This window comes from Hippocampus bargibanti, linkage group LG01, assembly GCF_051943395.1.
Source record: "Hippocampus bargibanti isolate YZ-2025 linkage group LG01, ASM5194339v1, whole genome shotgun sequence".
In the NCBI taxonomy this organism is placed as follows: domain Eukaryota; kingdom Metazoa; phylum Chordata; class Actinopteri; order Syngnathiformes; family Syngnathidae; genus Hippocampus; species Hippocampus bargibanti.
The window spans coordinates 30,354,476-30,373,569 of NC_142734.1; the positions used below are offsets into that span (position 1 = coordinate 30,354,476).

General features: G+C 39.3%; 2 protein-coding genes across 2 annotated transcripts; both read right to left on the bottom strand.

Moving 5' to 3' along the window:
* Positions 1 to 70: 70 nt before the first annotated feature.
* Positions 71 to 13,776, bottom strand: zmynd12 (zinc finger, MYND-type containing 12). The gene is made up of 8 exons (XM_089009948.1): positions 13,524 to 13,776; positions 10,977 to 11,106; positions 9,542 to 9,713; positions 9,300 to 9,469; positions 9,103 to 9,225; positions 8,100 to 8,193; positions 6,531 to 6,676; positions 71 to 5,554 (listed from the first exon to the last, which is right to left on the bottom strand). The coding sequence occupies exons 1-8, from the start codon at positions 13,661 to 13,663 to the stop codon at positions 5,432 to 5,434; spliced, it is 1,098 nt and encodes a 365-aa protein (XP_088866074.1). The 5' UTR covers positions 13,664 to 13,776; the 3' UTR covers positions 71 to 5,431.
* Positions 13,777 to 14,913: 1,137 nt separating this feature from the next.
* emp3b (epithelial membrane protein 3 (MAM blood group) b) lies at positions 14,914 to 17,916 on the bottom strand. Its single transcript, XM_089003250.1, has 5 exons — positions 17,767 to 17,916; positions 16,900 to 16,989; positions 16,718 to 16,820; positions 16,497 to 16,637; positions 14,914 to 15,277 (listed from the first exon to the last, which is right to left on the bottom strand). Exons 2-5 carry the CDS (start codon positions 16,975 to 16,977, stop codon positions 15,102 to 15,104), a joined length of 498 nt encoding a protein of 165 aa, XP_088859376.1. The 5' UTR covers positions 16,978 to 16,989; positions 17,767 to 17,916; the 3' UTR covers positions 14,914 to 15,101.
* Between the last annotated feature and the right edge of the window lie 1,178 nt (positions 17,917 to 19,094).

Below are 19,094 nucleotides of genomic sequence, written 5' to 3' on the forward strand. Positions count from 1 at the left end.
ATATATATATATATATATATATATATATATATATATATATATATATATATATATATATATATTAGTAAAGTCTCGTTATATCGATATCGATTATATTGATAATACTGCTTATTACGATACTATTTTCATTTCCCGTGCACATTTCTAGTCTTTTTATGTATAATTAGTTCTGTTTAGTACGATTCATGGTTATTACGATAATCCACTTACTACGGTGCTCTTTTTCATCTCCCGCCAGCCATTTTGCGATGTTTATATCGATACAAAAGATACTTAAGGTGAATCTATATTTGCTTAGGGGTTTCTATACAGTACCACCATTATCGAAATCTGTATCGGTCGCGCCGTTGGTCACGTGACCAAGTCACGTGACCAGCTCCTGTGCCTTGCGCAGTGTAGCAGACGCCATTTTCTACCAGCTTCCGTGTTTTAAACTGTCATACGCAAGCACACTAACAAAGGCATAGCAGAGCTTATATCAACACCAATTTAAACCATGGGGAAACGTAAGAATTGCGATCTCGGAACAAAGTACAAGGCAATAGTGGCTGTCGAGGAGAATCCAACAAGGAGCAAATCCTCCATCGCGAAAGAGTTCGACGTGCCGCAGAATACTTCATCAACATAAGTAATGTAAACGTTGCAGTTTTCATTTTCCGTACATGTATTTAATTGTGTTGTATTCAGATATCTTTATCGCTTGCAACAATCACTGTTTTTCATATGCTTGTACATGCTGCCGTTCGTCGTTTCGTGTGTGTAGAACAATGTGAGGATTTTGCATTGGTTGCATTTTTGAAAGGAAATAGTCATTAAAGTGTAAAGACGTTTTTATTTTATGCATACGTTTATTTTTCACTTCACTACTGTACAAAAAACATGCTAGATACGCAATCCATGAACCCAATGATAAAATTACATGCCAAATCAAAGATCCCCCATTTACGTATTGCCCCCCTTTTAATGCAGTTCGGCGCAGGACGGATATATCGATAGTAGTTATATCGACATTTTTTCTGACTCCCGAGAATATCAATATAACGAGCCTTTACTATATATATGTATGTATATATGTGTGTGTGTGTGTATATATATATATACATACACACACACATATATAAATTCTTATTTGGGGCCACAAATGAGTGATTTGTCAACATGATGTGTATTTTATGGCCAAGATATAAGTTGTCAGTGCCCCCAACGGCCCCGCCCTTCCTCCCCAATGTCATGCCCTTGGGCTAAGTCAAATCCAACCTCAGGCCAAGATTATTTTCCACTTGCATTCAGTTTATTAGAAATATTCATGTTACTTGAAGTATTAAAAGTATTACCCTTGATTTTTATTTTGTTTTTGTAATTTGTGTCTTTAATTCACCATACCAGCAGCAACAGTCTGCCAAGTTTGGAAAATGTCCTCGTATTTAGCACTTTATGTTCAACAGATGGATTTCTGTCCTTTTTTTTTCATACAAGAAAAAAAAAATATATACCTCAAAACATGACTTGTCACTGCCACAAAATGACGCATAATTGTTGACAAGGAGTACGACACATATCAGGCAGGAAACTGCACTTCACATACCTGTTGGTCTTATCTTTCAAGTTTGCTATTTTGTTTAGATTTTTTTGAAAAATATGTCCTTTTCTCTCTCCAATATTTTTTGGAAGTAAAAAAAATGCATCGTATACAAATAAAATAAATGTGTTTTTTTTAACCCCACGAATATTTCAGGGACTTTGATAGATCATTTGCTGCCATGAAAGTAACCGTACGTACGCAGCGAAATTCCCACTTTGTTCCACTCCCGTAGCCCTTAGTGTTGACAATTTTGCGCGTTTTCTTGATAACTCGGGGAAGCAGCCTGGATCTAACCTTCAAATACCAGACGTATCCAAAAAAGGCCATCAAAAAACACGACAACACATAATGAGGAAAAAGTATCATCAGATGCCGTGGATTCATTAACATGTACTTTCCACACCCCCTTTGCTTCTTCTGTGTTGTTCCTTGTTTTGTTCATAATTTATGCTATTTTTCAACTAAAAAAATGGTTAGTGCGCACTAAATAATGTGTAAAAAGAAAACAATGGGAAGAAACCGCTGTGAAGCCTGATAGGTTGTTTTATCTTTTTTTTTTTTGTGGCGGAAGGAAGTGTGTGGAGTGTAGCCAAAGCTAAGATTCAAATACATCTCACGCAACACCAGGAAAAGCAGCATCTCCCAAACCTCCCAACTAGTTGCTTTCAATGCAATCAGAGTACCTCCACTGATACACAGACACACACAAACACACACTACTGTGACGTCATCCATCAAACGCGTCACATCACCAGTGTCAGCACGTATACTGAGACAACTCTCTCCACTTGTTGTCGTCTTCTGGTTTGATTTTGTAACATCTCCCATATCTTTCCATGTTGTTTACATCAATGTTATCACATATCCTTCATCGATGAGTCGAGAATTAATGACAAAATGATTCATGGGCTGCCCCCCGAGTTCATTTTTGTTTGTTGAATGCTGGAAATGAGCAAGCGGTACTTTGTGGAGAGATTTTAAGAATCGTGATGAATGGGCCCTTGAATGATTTTTTTTTTTCATAAGAAATTCTTAAAATGACCGTCAAACATTTTCCATATAAAAAAAGCGTTATAAAATAGCATTTCCCATTTGGCCCGGAGCCCTTCAAGCCCACCTTGTATAAAGTTTACAGCAACGTAGAGAATGCATTGTTAAAAAAAATAGTCTGAAAGTACATCCATTATCAACATAACTCAAAACTGAAGATGATTATGATAGCATGTAAAAAAACATGGTTTACCACAACTTGGGATACACATTGATTACGTGGCGTGTTTATAACAAGCCACATATTATGCAGAATAGCTGCCCATGGTTCCACTTTGTGGGTCACCAGCCACCAGATGAATAATTACTGGATGCCTGCTTCAGACTGGAGCTTATTTGAGTGACTTTGTCAAATTACTAGTTGGTCAAAATTGTGAGCGGCCAATTTTTAAATTAACTTGATTTATTTGAATAGATTGTGGGATTTTTTTTTTCTGTGGGGCTCTAATTTAGATTTTTAAAATTGTAAGTATTTAATTTTTACAATGAAGTAGTTGGATGTCATTTGGCCCACTGGCTGTACGTTCCCCACCATCGCTTTAAAGGACAACCGATTTCTCTGGACAACTTGTGTCCATAATTTGTAAAATGGCTTCAAATGACTTCTACTGTGCATATTTTACAAAGATTCCACCGAATATAACTCGCGCTGAATATTCCGGAAGTCTTGTTTTTGAGTTGGTGACGAGTCCTCACCCTACGTCACTGAAGGAACGCCCCTGACCGAAAAAAGGACACATTGTAGCAGTCCTTCCATCACGTCAATGCATTTGGCTGTACTTGGCTGGTCTGAAAACTTCATGTAGCACCAAAAAAGAGGCAGAAGAGGGCGACAAAGGTCCATGTAAGGAATTAATCAGCCTATGGAAACGGGCTGATTAATTCCTTACAGGAGCTTTCTCACCATTTTCTGCCTCTTTTTGTGTTACATTTCCCGCCCCCAGAAACCTCAAAATGGCATGGAATAAATTATTTAATCGATTGCAAACATGTATGCTTTCCTCATCAGAGCTATTTGAATCATATTCATAATTGGACGAGTAACAAGAAAGCATCTTCTGAAGCCATTGTTTTGATTCTCCAGCAAGGCAAGACGTCTTGGCGTGACGTCACAAACTGGGGGCGGGACTTTCTGAAAATGCCCAATTTTTTTGCCGATTTTGGACACTTTAAGTCATTTTAAAAATATAAAAAGTTTTTCTGATGTCAGTTAAGAAACAAAAAAGTGACGTCGGTTGTCTAAATTATGCCACAATTCGTCCTCATAGAATAGTGCAAATCATTACTTCCTCATAATCATGACAATGAATATTTTAAGATCATGAAAAACATTGAAATGACCATAGACAAAAAAATAATAAGAATAAACCAGGCAGAATATTCTCCCTTACAGACATGTTCCATTTGTCAGTTACAGCGAATGCATTTGAACTCCAAACGCGGCCAGTTTTTGAATCATTTTGAGCTGAAGTTATAATTCAGGATCCAGTGTACTGTATGTCCTGCAGAGCACAAGGTTAACCATTCCATTCTGACGGATGCATCTGTATATTTGGCACAGACACACAAAAAGACTAAAAGGGAATATAAGCAAAATGCATTGTTTTATTGCCTCCTTTGAAATGAATCTGAATGCTTAAAAACATGCTGTATAATGGAAGTACTAATTCGAGTACACATTGGCCGGATGATGACATGTAAATAATTGGGAGGAATTAATAGCTGTCTGGAGTTGAACTGTTTGTAGAAATGTTCAGGCTTTGGGTGACACGCTGGAGCCCCGTGTTGATGTGTAGCGTCTAGAAAGACTGATTTAAGATAAGCTAAAGGTCATTTAATGATGGGAAGTACTCCACCGGTGCAAGATGAGAAGCAAAAGCCCTCACCGTTAACTTTCTTGTCCATCATTCTGAAAGTGTTCAAGCTCCCAAAAGTTGTTAACAAATGGTGTAAATAGATCCTCCTTGCTTTTTCTTATGTTTTTTTTGTTAGTTTTCTTTAGACAAAAATAAAGACAAGTCATTATTCTGAACCAAAACAGGGTGTCCCTTGTATTTTCACTTTACTGCCTAATACGTCTGTGTAAGCTCTCAGTCGTACAGGAGTGGTCCATCGATGAGAAGGTTTCTTCAGCCGTCATCTGTACTTTTTGAAGATGTCGGACGTTTCGCCTCCTATCCAAGAGGCTTCGTCAGCGAACTAAAGTCTTACTGGTCGTATCGGCCCTATTTATATATCCCTCATGTCCAGACATGGCGGGGCCGGACACAGCTATGATAGGTCCCTACTCTCAGGTTGGGGGGAGCAGAGGACCACTCCCTGTGGCCCCACTGATTGTTCCTACATTCCTGACTAACGACTGGCCTGTTTGCCCCACTCCCTCCGGTATCATCAGCATTACGAATGTTGCCTAACCTGTTTTGCCTAAGCAGTCTATTGTATCTTCTTCTTAATAACCGGATTATCGCAATAACCGCGTATCGTATTAACCGGAACTAATTATATCATAAAAGACTAGAAATTTGCCGGGAAATGAAAATAGTATCGTAATAAGCAGTACTATCGTTATAACCAATATCGACACAACGAAACTTTACTGTATATGATCAAAACGCCTGCTTTTTTTTGGGGGTGCAGTGAGGCGAGTCATAAATCAAGAATTTAAGGAGACAAATGATGCCAAAATCAATACAGGAGAAACATTAACCGACTCTCAGTTTTGGGATCGAAAAGATATCATAAATATCACAAAACTGGCCGATGTCATTTCTCAGTGGAACTGCTGTCATACTGTAGATCTTAAGCAGAAGTCAACTGTAATTCTTTACTCAGCAGCTGAAGCAGAGCCCGGATGGGCTCGGTCAGGTCATGGTTTGGTATCAGCTGGCTCGCTTCCAGCGCCATTTGTCCAAATCCCAGAGCCTGTGAGACACATACACAGAGCAGAAACACAGAGAAAAGCAGATGCAGCTGTGACCGTAGAAGAGGAGATTTGATTGATGGAATATTACAGCAATTTGACTTTAATAAGCCCACTTTTTACCCTTCAGATGACTCATCCTGCTCAGCTATGTATTTTTTAACCATTTTATTTGCCATTACAAACCCCAAAGGAAAAATTAACTTACTCGACATGACCACTGTACGTGTGTGGGGAAACCACACAAAATTGGATGATGCGAGCTATCTAGCTGGCCAGCTAGATAGCTATATGAATCGATGGATAGATAGCTGGATAGCAAGCAAGCTGGATAGCAAGCTAGCTGGATAGTAAGCTAGCTAGTTGGATAGCAAGCTACTTGGATAGGACGCTAGTTATATAGCAAGCTACCTGGCTAGCTAGCAAGCTGGCTAGATAGATAGCTGGCTAGATAGCAAGCTGGCTAGATAGCAAGCAAGATAGCAAGCTAGGCAGCGAGGTAGCTAGATAGATAGAGAGAGAGAGAGAGAGAGAGAGAGAGAGAGAGAGAGAGAGAGAGAGAGAGAGAGAGAGAGAGAGAGAGAGAGAGAGAGAGAGAGAGACAGATGCATGTAGATAGGAAATGTACGCTGAATGGCCTGCTCGAAAAAAAACAAATAAATAAATAAATAAATAATTAAAAAAATAAACAAACAGACACAGCTCTGTTTACCACACTAAAGACAATAATTTAAAATCAATCCAGGCGCCATATCTAAGCACAGAAAGCCGTCTTGTTTTCAAACACGTGGAACCCAGCGTTCATGTCTCAGTGTAGCTTCCACTAAATCCCCTCTTCATCTTGAAAGCTTTAACAATCACAGATAATCTCACTCGGAGACGGGGCGACTCAAGGAAGTACGCCAAGGGGGTAAATAGGGCACTGTGTCGCCGAGTTAGTCGTATGTTGACTTCTGCTGATCTTGTCGGGTGACTCACCTTGGTAACATCACCACCCAGGTAGGAGAGCATGGCTAGCGAATGGGTCACCAAAGCCACCTGAGCGGGTTCCCTTCGGGTTTCGTCCTGCTCAAACTCTAAAATGGACTTGAGCATCTTACCCACTTCTACTTGCTGACCTTCATCTAGTTAAAGGGAGAGAGAAACACTTTGTTTGTTTGCATTGTAAGGCAAGTATTGTTGCGCAACACGTGAGCGAGTGTGTTTGGGAAATCCTTCACTCGTGTGAAGCATCCACGGCAAAATTGTATGGCACCCGACACGCTGAGTGTAATATCTTATGTAGGACAGCAGCTGTGAAAGAGGATCGTCGCGCGGATGCCGCGCAGGCAAAATATACGTCAGCGGTGGTCTATTAGCATGCGTGTTGTAAAGCTCAGCTTTAGCCTTCCGGTTGCGCAGCAAGTCAGCTCAGCTAAATTTAGCCCCGTTGACCTTGTTTTTCAGTGATACATCAATGAAGCCGTTTCTTTACGGGGAGTGTCGTTCTTGTCATGACATCTGCTGAATTTGACTGACTGTTGAATGGTTCCAATTTGATATGAACATGGGTGAAGGAAAAGCTGTCTTGACCATCCTTGGATCAAATTGAAATATTGAAAGCCTTTTTTTTTAATGTCATGATTAGTCAGTTTTTAATACAAAATTATATTATTTTATTTTTAATCGCATATCTATTTTTGGTTAGATAAGCGGAATACACCCTGTTCTCATCGCCTGTCATTGTTAGTTAGGGCACATATAGAAGAACATTTTTAAAACTACAGTACAAAAAATATCTTTTGTTTTTTACACGTGCTTCTCGCTCGACCACAGTGCTTCCCCTCTATTGCAAAATGTTTGACGATAACTATTGCTCTTTTGGAGTTATTTTCTTGTATGTGTCCCTCTGATCTCCAAGCTATCCTGCTAACCCACATTGGCTAAACTCTTAGAGATAGTTACATTACAGTTGAACTCATTCACTGCCATTCCCGAATTTATTGGGGAATTGAAAAGCATGATGTGGAGCGCCATTATCAAATTTGTTCCTGTTTATTTTTTTACTGGCGGCAAAGTGCCGATAAAGCGTTGGTCAGACCGCTGGCTATGTTTTTCCCACCCACGAGGGGTCAGCATTTGCCTTTTGTACAGCCGCCCTCATTTCAGGCTCAGATAACTCCAGACTCATCTAATTTAGGAATTACTGGTAACTCTTTTTTTCTCATGAAAGAAAAGAGTCTGACGTTTCTTATGCAGCATTAAATGTTTATGTAGTCCTATAACTCAATATTCTGTGGGACCTGCAATTTGAGTGAAAATGACAAAAACCCTGGCACTAGAGTGGACACATATTTGCACATCGTCTGTCAGTGAATGAGTTAAATGGTTCGTACTGACTTGCTAATGTTCGTTTTTGGCGTAATGTGTAGGACTGGTATCAGAAGAGAATATTGAATGTATTTTAAAATGTATTGGTGTCCTGTTTCATAGGGTGGGTTGCAGTGAGATTTAAAGACACAATTCGACAAAAAAAATGTTATCCAGATTCAAAAATCATTGACGCACCAAAGGCGGGCTCTGTTGTGTCAGGATTCTTTTGTATATTTTCTATGTAGCTCTCCAGAAGTTTGGCCAGATGAGAGTGCCAGGTCTCCGCCACCTTCGGAGAAACATTTGGGTTCAGCTGTCAAGAAAATTGACAATGATCGATCATTCTGCTTAAAGGAGACAAGTTGTCTCTCCGGACAAGTTGTGTCCATAATTTGTAAAATCACTTCAAATGACTTCTACTGAGCGTATTTTAATAAGATTCCACCGCATATAGCTATATTTTACGTTTGAAGACTCGCGCTGAATATTCAGGAAGTCTTGTTTTCGAGTTGGTGACGATTCCTGACGTGACGTCACTAAAGGAACGCCTCTGACCGAGAAAGCGACACACAATGCATATTGGGTACTTTGTTTAGTCTGGAAACTTCGTGTTGATCAGTGTTGATGGCAAAATTAGAAGGAAAACACATAAATAACGCTATGGTGAATCGTTGTGTGTTGCACCAAGACAACTATTTGATACTAGTTGACACAAATTCCAAACAGACAAATCAGCCCATTTCCAACGAAATTTGGGTGCCATCTTGTACATTTTCTGGGACGCTACATTGGAGTCCAGACGGCTCGAATTGATAAGGAAGGACTTCTTTAATCGATTGCAAACATTTAAGCTTTCCTCTTCAGAACTATTTATATTCATTACTGGATGAGTAAAAAGAAAGCATCTTCTCCGAATCTGAAGCCATTGTTTTGATTCTCGAGCAAGGCAAGATGTCCTGGCGTGACGTCACGAACAAGGGGGCCGGACTTTCTGAAACTCGCCATTTCCGGGGTTATTTTGAAGTAGTTTTGGGAAACTCAAAAACTCATTTTTATTGGTGTTTGGCATTTGACTAAAAATATCAGCCTGCGTGTTTTGGGTATTTTAGATGCTATAAAAAGTTTTTCTGATGTCAGTTAGGAAACAAAAAATGGTGTCAGTTGTCCTTTAAGGCATAAGTGTTGGTTGATACATCACCTCTTTGTACAAGGAATGAACAATAGTTTGCTCTCCTTGTTTGACAAACACATCAGCCATGAGGAAGTAACCCCCACACGTCACAGTGCTATCCAGGCCATACTCCTCACTCGCAAAATATATCTGGAAACATATCAGACAAAAAAAAAACTGGTAGGAAATGCGCATCATCAAATTTTCCTCATGACGGCACGCACGTCGTTTGCAAAGTGAAAAAGAGCCGCTTCAAAGTCACCCGTGGCTGTATGGAGACATCCCATGCTCCTGTGCAGCCGGTGGTGGACAGCATAACCGCATTCAGGACTCTTCAACACTGCCCACTCCGCTTGGGACATCAGCTCAGCCACCAGGGCCAGATTACCCATGCCTGTGTGAGAGAATCATACCAATGCAAACGTGCTGCGCAAGAGACGGAACGAACAGGTGTTCCATTCCTCACCCATGTTGGCATCAGCCAGGAGAAGGTAAGCAGGTACCAGTTGAACCGTGTTGGGTCCGTAGACGTCAACGGAGCAGCGCAGGCAGGCCTGGGCGGCGGGCACGGCTTCTTCGTGCTTCCCCTCTGAGAGCTTGCTCTCCGCCACCAACCTGCAAATCTCAATCAGCTCTTTCTGCACAAGGAGATACAATTCAATTCATCAGTCGCAGCGTTTTATAAGGCAAGCAGATTGTTTGCAATGTATTGAAATCCTGTTTTCTTTTTCAACGGAAAAAAAAATAAAAGTACAATTATAGACTAACAAAGCAACCACAAATCTTGCCTAAATACTTTTTCAGCGGTCAAGCCGTAATGAGTTCAACCAAGGAGAGCTAAAACTGTCTCACAATAGCACCCAGAAGCTTTATGAATGTGACATAGTAAATAAGAGCAATGTTAACTCATTCACTGCCAGACGTGCAAAAATGTGTCCACTGCGGTGCCAGGGTTTTTATCATTGCCACTCAAATTCCAGGACCCACAGAATATTGAGTTTTAGGAATACATAAACATTCAATACAGCGTAAGAAACTTGAGACTCTCTTCTTTCATCCAAAAAAGTTAATTCCTAAATTGCATGTATTTGGGTCTGGAGTTATTTGAGCTTGAAATGAGGGTGGCTGTCCAAAATACAATGCAATAAATACATATTGATTTATATTGCGCTTTCACAACAGCTGAAGTTTGAACAAAGTACTAACAAGGAAAAAGGGAAATGTTGCCCCCTTGTGGATGGGAAAACCCATTGCCAGAGGCCATGGCCAGCACTTTATTGGCACCCAAACAAGAAAAAAAAAAACGAACAAATTCGGGAATGGCGCTGTACGTCATACAGTATTTTCAATTCCAGAATAAATTTGTGAATGGCAGTGAATCAGTTAACTCGACACCAATGACCAAAATGTAACTTGATTTGAAACAAAAACTAAACAGACAAATAAATAGATAAATAAACACACATATAATTAAATAAATAAATACATACATAAATAAACAATTTGAGTGATTTAGTATTATGGACAGTTAGGTTATAACTGTGTGACTGTTCACCATGTTAACATATTAAAAGGGTGGATTTTTTTTTTTTAATGAAGGCAAAAGTTTGAGTTTAAAACGAATAAATTATGTTTATGTCAATTGAATATCTCTTTTTCAAGTTCTACAGTAATTCACAACCATTCACAACTTTTATGTCATTTTTATTAGTAGTTCTCGCTCCAGCTGGAGTGTGTGCGGGTATGCGTGAAATTATTTATTTTCAATGGACTCCAGCTCATAGAGAAAAACAGGAAACTAATTTCTGGCAGGAAATGCAATACCTCTCATAGCCTAGGAATGTAATCGGCTACTTTACTTGACATCAGTTCTCAATCCAGGGTGCATGTTATGGCCTTACCGTTTTGAGTAGATTTTCAATTCGGCCGGCACGCTGCATACTAAATAACGACGGAGTGCGAATGGGGATGAGGAACTGGCAAATCTTCTTGTGGATACCTATCCAGTCAGATTGTTGGTGCTCCGCATCGCTGCCGGGTGAAAGAAAACCAGGGGAAAAGACCTGCTTGTTAAGGTTTCGCAGCATCAGTCAAGGATCATCTTAAATGTTGAATTTGTAGTTGGAGTTCTTGTTTTACAAACCACCATGCTTGAGGAAAAACAACCTATAGTCAGGTGTAACTGACCACGTGTCAATCATTTGCCTCTGATCACCGGTATATGCACACCCACAGCCTTTAATTCTCTTCAAACGAAGCGTTACCACATGTAGTCTGACCCCGATCCGTGCTGTGTCCATTGAAAGAAGAAACCCCTAATTGAAAACATTTTCCAAGTGTTTTAATAATAACATATTTTTGTGAAAATAACCCAAAGATCAGGAATTACAGGACACTTTACATCCTATCTCTCAATGAAATAAACCAACGTTTTGATCCTGTGTCCTCCGAGCAAGCTGGCTGGACTAATGGCAAGTATGAAATGTGTTCCCATGACAACCTTGGAGATAGCAAGCAAACGGCTAATACAGACCACACTGTTGACAAAACCATGGAGCTGCAACTGTACTGTATGCATTTTCAGAAACAGGCTGAGAACAAAACAAGAAATTAATTTCACACTTGATGGGGGACACAACTATTTGTACACAACTTATTAAAAAGTTAATTTTACATCTTCAAGTATCCCGAGGTATGAGTCATCAAGTCATTTTCAGATGTATCATCATACTAAATTGTATGCTTTTTTTCCAAATGGCTGCTGTAATTTTCTTCAGGCTGCTGCAACCAGTCTCGCTTGGCGTCTTGTGTTTCTTTCCACATGGGCTGCGGTCTCTGTCTGGCAGACAGAAGAAGAAGCCAGCAAGCAAAATATTTTGACCACGTTGCAACCCCAAGTAACTCTTTATCTGCCAAAAAAAGATAATAACTTATACTGTTACTCAAAACAATTCCTCGTGGTGTCAAACCGCAACGTAAAATGGAGAATTAGCGCCAAGTTTACCTTTCAAGATTACCTTTCAAGGTAATCAGACGATGAGACGTCAAAATGAGGCAGCATACTTCTACACCACAACAAACTACTATGACAACAGGAAATACACATCATCCATAACAGTCCGATAGTCAAAACCAAAGACTATCTTTGCCAAAGCAGCATTTGTTGACTGTGCATGTTTCATCCATCTGTGATACTGTCGGACTTCTTTAAATGATTAAGTTTGCGTGGATAGTATCACAACAACTATGTGTATCCAGGGGTGGGGAACGATTAAAAGAGGTCATTTGAGTTTTTAATAAATCCCTCCACAGAGCCACAGCAACGCGTTGAAAGAATGATGATGCAATAGTGGAACGAATTACGATTATATCCTGGTTCGAAGATGAAGTATTTTGAGTTTTTCATCATGCTTGTAGAATTGCCAAGGTTGTAAAAGTCTAAACAACTACACAAGTGACCACTTTTCGGATTTATTGTTACCTCACATTGATTTATATGGTCAAATAACTTTTTTTTTACAAACTATTTCCTTTAGCCGTGTTGTCGACCAGCGCTGCAGACAAGCAGTCACATGAATCACACAAAAAATGTGCTAATTTAATTTCCAGTTGTTTTCTGGCAGTGAGCGTCACATGAGGAGTAAGCAATCCACGTGGACCACACTGCCACCTAGCGTCAAAATATTAGTATGCCTCCTGTCCTATGCACTAAATCATTTTTGTCATTCATGGAGGACACTGATTTGCTGCGGCGACCCCGTCAAGGGAAAACCCGAAAGGAAAAGATGCATTTACATTTACATTTACATTTGTATATTTATATTTATATTTATATTTACATGAAGGTAGCTGGTGTGAGAGAAGAGGATGCACAAAACCGGGATAGATAGAGGACATTGATTCGCTGTGGCGACCCCTGAAGGGAAAAGCCGAAAGGAAAAGAAGAGGAGGAGACGATTTATATTTATATTTATATTTATATTTATATTTTTTTAAACTTTGCCTTCTACCCCGAGCGTCGAAATATTGTGCGTCATGTCGTTATGGTTGTAATGTAACCGAGTATCTTATTTAATGCGCTTAATTAATTTTCTGTCATTCATGCTGTTTTATTTATATTATATCTATATTTTTCAAATTTTGCATTTTAGCCTTTTATTGTTCCGTATTAAAATGTTTTACTTTTACTCAGGAGGACGTCTCTCGGTCTTCTTTTCCTGTTACTTATTTTACAGGTTTTTTTGGGGGGGGGAAACAAAGCAGAATAGCCATATCATAGAAGTACTCTTGATACCGGAGTAAAACAGATGATACATTGAGTCAAGTAATATTCAACAACGTGACTTCAACCAAAGAAATTGTCAAGACAGTATCGTCCTCCGGCACTGTAGAACAACACTGCCTGCACTGTATTTTAATTGTGATATTAGGGAATGCTGGTGTCTTACCAGTAGTATGTGACTCGACACCTGGCACACTGCAAGTATGCTCGTTTCTGACACAATTCACATAACTTTTCGGTTCCTTTGGGTAAAGCGAGGGGGATAATCTCGGTCGACGGTAGGACGTCTTGGGCTTCGGATTCCATGATTTTTTCGGCACCCGCAAGTTAAAAAAATATAATTATAGAAATGAAATACAAGATGTTCTTTTTTTCTTGGGTTTTGTTTTAGTGAATCTCCTTCAGGAAATGCACAGTGCTCAAACATGTGTGACGTCACAGCCCTACGTGTGTTCTTTGTTGTGTATTTGAACAGGCCACCAGTGGGCGCATTGTTCGTGGTCGTCCAGGTAACGATCAACACCGATCAAACACACTTTCTAAGGGAACTGGTTGCCTTATTTTGATCTACTGTAACTACTTCGACTTTTTATTCTTGTTGTGACGCCCAGACGTTTTTTTCCTTCTACTTTTTGCCTTTCCGACTGCGACAAAATTTCTCATATTTTTCTTCCTACGACTTCTACTACAGGTACTACGATTGCCTGTGCTACTAGTGTACTACTCCTGCGTTTTTAATTATTTTTCCGTGACTATCTAGTGCTACTGCTACTCCTACTACTCCAGCTATTAGTACTACTACTGCTTCTACTACTAATACTGCTGCTGCTTCTACTACTACTGCTGCTACTACTAGTGCTACTAGTACTACTATTACTATTACTGCTATTACTACTACTGCAATTACTAATACGAAAACATTTTATTTATCAGCACCTTTTAAAGCTCTCAACTATGACTTCTACTGCAACTACGACTGCCACTACTACTACTGCTACTATTCCTGCTACTTCTACTGCGACTACTACACTTATAAATTAAATTGATTTATTATTATTATTATTATATAAATTGACCATTGTCTGGCCCCTTGGCCGCCCCTTGAGTTTGGCACGTGGTGGAGATGGACTCACACTAGACATGTGAGCGGACAGCGTGGGATCAGTTCCCATTTAGTGACGGTTTGCAAATTGTGGCAGATATGCCAGAAATCGACACAAATAAATTGCTGAATAAGTAGTTTTAAAAAAGAAGTCAGTCAAAGCTGTTCAATATTGTGACCTTGTCTCTCCCTTACGGATCACCACAAGTAATGAAAATGTCTTGCAGTTCTGGTGATGACATCGGAATGAGGTTTGTGATTGTATTTTATATTTATTTCAGACTTTTTTTCCGAATGTAAAGTAACACTTGTTTCGTTTGAGTCACATTGATGACTGCAATAACACTTTTACAGCTACAAAAATAAATATCAGCGTGCATCTTTATAACGTATGTGCCACGTATTGGACATTTGCAAATTGCTGTTTATCACTGGAAATCATTTATGTCAAAAATAGCATTTGAAACCTCAGCTTTAATAATGACTAAATGTTATACAACAAAATCGACTCTTTAGGCAAAAATGGTGTTTATGTAGCAAAAACAAAATTCCATTAACCAAAGCACAAAAAGCAAAAAATAAACATTTGTGAGCAGTCTATCACTATTTTCCATTTCCATTGACGTGTGCTGCTTGGCCTCTTCACTCTTTCTTGCGCAAGTGGACATAAATGATGCCACTGCACAGCAGGAGAGGCACACACACCCAGGCTAGGATGAAGCAGTAGCCAAAGTGTCCTGAAGTCACTTCTCTGCTGTCCTGAAGGATTTCCTTGTTGTGTAATGTGTAAATGAGTACAGCAGACAAGGCTGTCAATCCTGAAAGAAGACAAACAGAAAATGATGTTTCTTTTGGGGCTTCAAACTTCGGGTGTTTCATCTAAATATGTGAGCTAAGAATGAGCAATGAGCATTTGTATGGATAACTGGTCAGTTTTTTGCACATTTACAGGACTTGTACTTGTGTCTCCTTGTCTGAGGGCAAGGGTGTCTAGCTCATTTTTATCGCGGGCCTGATTTTAGATATAGTTTCTCTTAGAGGGCCATTATGAATGAAACCATATCGAAAACGGATGGTGGTTATTTTGCCTATTGTTTAAAGGACAACCGACGCCTCCGGACAAGCTGCGTCCATAATTTGTAAAATCACTTCAAATGACTTCTACTGAGCGTATTTTACAAAGATTCCAACGCATATAGCAATATTTTACATTTTAAAGCTCACGCTAAATATTCACGAAGTCTTGTTTTTGAGTTTGTGACGATACCTACCGTGACGTCACGGTAGGTATCGTCACTGACCGAGAAAGCGACACACATGCATTTTGGGTACTTTGTTTGGTCTGAAAACTTTGTGTTGATCCGTGTTGATGGCGAAATTAGAAGGAAAACACATAAATAACGCGATGGTGAATCATTGTGTGTTGCACCAAGACTACTATTTGATACTCGCTGACACAAATTCCCAGCAGACAAATCAGCCCATTTCCAACGGAGCTTGGGCGCCATCTTGTGCATTTTCTGGGACGCTACATTAGTGTCATTGACGGCTCGAATTGATCTGGGAGGACTCCTTTAATCGATTGCAAACGTTTATGCTTTCAATCATATTCATAACTGGATGAGTAACAAGAAAGCATCTTCTCCGAATCTGAACTCCGTGAGCCCATTGTTTTGTTTCTACAGCAAGGCAAGACGACCTGGCGTGACGTCACGAACTCGGGGCAGGACTTTCTGAAAATCGCCAGTTTCAAGCTGATTTGTGGCAGTTATTGGACTCAGTCATTTTTATTGCCGTTTTGCATTTGACTCAGCCTGTGTGTTTTGGGTATTTTAGATGCTATGAAACGTTTTTCTGATGTCAGTTAGGAAACAAAAAAAATGGTGTCTGTTGTCATTTAAATTACTGTAAAGAAGGGTTTAGTATTTAACATTTGAGTAGATATTTTAGCAAACATCATAATCTGGTCACTATCATTGCTGTTTGAAGTGGATGGCTTGTTTTGTCCAAAGAAATATGGAATCCTTGCACGTTTACCTGCAAATACTTGACACAGTCCAGTGAAGTAAAAAAGTCCACCCTTGGACATGGTGAAAAGTTGACCCAGGAAGACGAGGAAGGAAACTGAGGAGAAGACCACTGAGAGCACCATTAAAACTTGAACTGCGTGAAGCCACTCTGAGAGAAACATTTTTTTTCTTCAAAATCATTTTTTTAATCACTTTTTTTTAATAAATAAGGAAAATAGGAATATTTACCACTTTCTTTGGATGATGCGCACAACCAAGCTCCTGAAAAGTTATCATACCTACAGTTGTACCACAGATCCGAGTTCTCCATTCCGTCCCACACCCACCAGGACTTGAAATAAAAAAATAAAATAAAAATTCGGTGGAATTGACAAAACCTGGATCAAAACTCATTCCCCGACCTGCCATACCTTCTCCATTGTAGCGATGAACAGCATAGCCAAGGTGATGAGATGCAGCAGGGTCACAAACATGAGCAGGAAAGCCATTTTTGTTTTCGTCTGAAAACAGCACCGTTTTAATGAGGACAACCACTAAAATGCATTTGGCATGCTGCTCGGCATGCACATGTGTGACCAACTTAGTTTGCCTGTTGGTTCTGCAGTGGTTGGGGACTTTCCTGTTTTGGAAAAAAAAACTAAAGTGGAAAGGTTTAACGTCGATGTAGGAAACAGTGCTATCAATCTTTGCTGTGATTTTAATCTGAGTTAAGTATGAGTTTACCAACCTGTGACAGAATCAGAACTCTAAATGAGGTCAAAATATTTACCCAGTTCGCCCCTCTTTGTGCACTGATGGTATATTTTAGCTCGATTAAAACATGGGCATGGATACACTTAATTTTATTTGCCAAAAAAAAAGGTGGCGAACGTACAAAAAAAAAAAAAAAACGGACTGGATTAAATTGTTTGTGCAGATCTTTATCATAGGAGAGGCCCATCTGAGTGGGTGGTGGGAGAAATTATGTCATTACACTAATTTCATTCATCAAAGGAGAAGGAATGGAAGGTAATAATTTGGCCAAAATGGGCAGAAACTGTAATGTCATGAAACAGGCTTCATTGTAAAAAAAAAAGAAAACTACAGGAAAGCTAAATGGTTGTTCAAAGGTGCCTTAAGATGGAACACATTGGAATTTTAAAGAGATAGCTTTTTAATTATACAGCCTTTTTTGGACAAAATTAAACATTTTTTAACTCAATATGCCATCACTATGCAAACATTCCATCAAAAGATCTGGGAAAAAAAATTCTAGTTAAAAAAATGTGCCTCCTTACCAGAATTATCGCTCTTGCTCTGAACCAGACCTCAGGATAAGGTTCTGTGCAGTGATTTTGTGTGCAGTAGGTGGTCCTCGCTTTTCAGTGTTTGCCACGCCTCTTTTCTTTTCCCACTCACTCCATCCAAACTTTCCAGGGCGAACGCCCATTTCCTCTGCACAACAGAGCTTCATTTTTCTATGCCTCAATGTACACCACAGGGCATCTACACTTCCCTGTGAAAAAAAAAAAACTTGAGCTGGCCACACCCATTGGCCCACCTCCCTCACTTGGTGTACATTTTTCCATTAGCCACGTAAATACAAGTCAAACTAACGTTTGAAAAAGGCAAATGTGCAGTTTTTTTCATCATAAATGAACATATATGTCCTCTAAGTGAAAGTACTGTACACGAAAGGGTGACACTTTAGTTTCCCTTCACTAATCATTCTGTCAGTTGCGGGCCGTGCATGTAAACACTTGGCCTTCAGTAGTGCTACGTCTGAATCAATCCACAGCTGTGAGTGTTGTGTAATTTACTACACGTCCACTGGAGGATGCCGTTAGCCAAGAAATAACTTGTGACTTGAAAAAAACGTAATAAATACTGTAATTAAATTGTTCGCATTTTTACTATGAGCGTGTGGATTCACGATCTCATAAAATTGCAAATTATCCTCCCAGTCTATATACCCAGTATATATATATATATATATATATATATATATATATATATATATATATATATATATATATATATATATATATATATATATATATATATATATATATATATATATACACACACACGTTCAGGAGTTGTCATCTGAGGAGGAGGAGATGGCTGCAGCATCAAGTGTGAGCATCAAGGCAACGTTGGCTAAGTGGAATGATGTGCAGGCTTTTATTGAACAGTTCCATCCAGAAAACACTGTGGCTATGAGAATCATCAACATGATGAATGATAATGTGATGCCTCAGTTTCGTAAGACCGTGCATATCAGAATGCAACAGGTGTCAATTAAGAGCCATCAATGACCATCACAAATGTGAATAAAGTGACTTTATTAGCATAATAATTTCTTTCATTACAATACAATAGGACATGTATTACACATAGAATAAGGTATATTGTGTGTAGTTTTAAGGCTTATTTGGTTGAAAATTATATTTTATGGAGACCTGGGAACGGATTATTCTCATTTTAATGGTTTCCTATGAGAAATTATTTTTGGGATACACCCTTTTCGCCTTACACAATCTGTCTGGGAACCAATTAAGTTCGTAAGCCAAGGCCCCACTGTATAATAAACTAAAAACACAGGTGGTGCACTCTGCCCCCCTCC

Coding starts and splice junctions, on each gene's coding strand:
- zmynd12 (XM_089009948.1), bottom strand. CDS start 13,663: ATGGAATCCGAAGCCCAAGACGTCCTACCGTCGACCGAGATTATCCCC. Junction 6,677..8,099: donor CACAACAGAGCCCGCCTTTG/GTGCGTCAATGA, acceptor CCCTTTAACTAG/ATGAAGGTCAGCAAGTAGAA. Junction 5,555..6,530: donor TGGGTGGTGATGTTACCAAG/GTGAGTCACCCG, acceptor TGTGTCTCACAG/GCTCTGGGATTTGGACAAAT.
- emp3b (XM_089003250.1), bottom strand. CDS start 16,977: ATGGCTTTCCTGCTCATGTTTGTGACCCTGCTGCATCTCATCACCTTG. Junction 16,821..16,899: donor TCATCGCTACAATGGAGAAG/GTATGGCAGGTC, acceptor TTTTATTTCAAG/TCCTGGTGGGTGTGGGACGG. Junction 16,638..16,717: donor CGCATCATCCAAAGAAAGTG/GTAAATATTCCT, acceptor TGTTTCTCTCAG/AGTGGCTTCACGCAGTTCAA.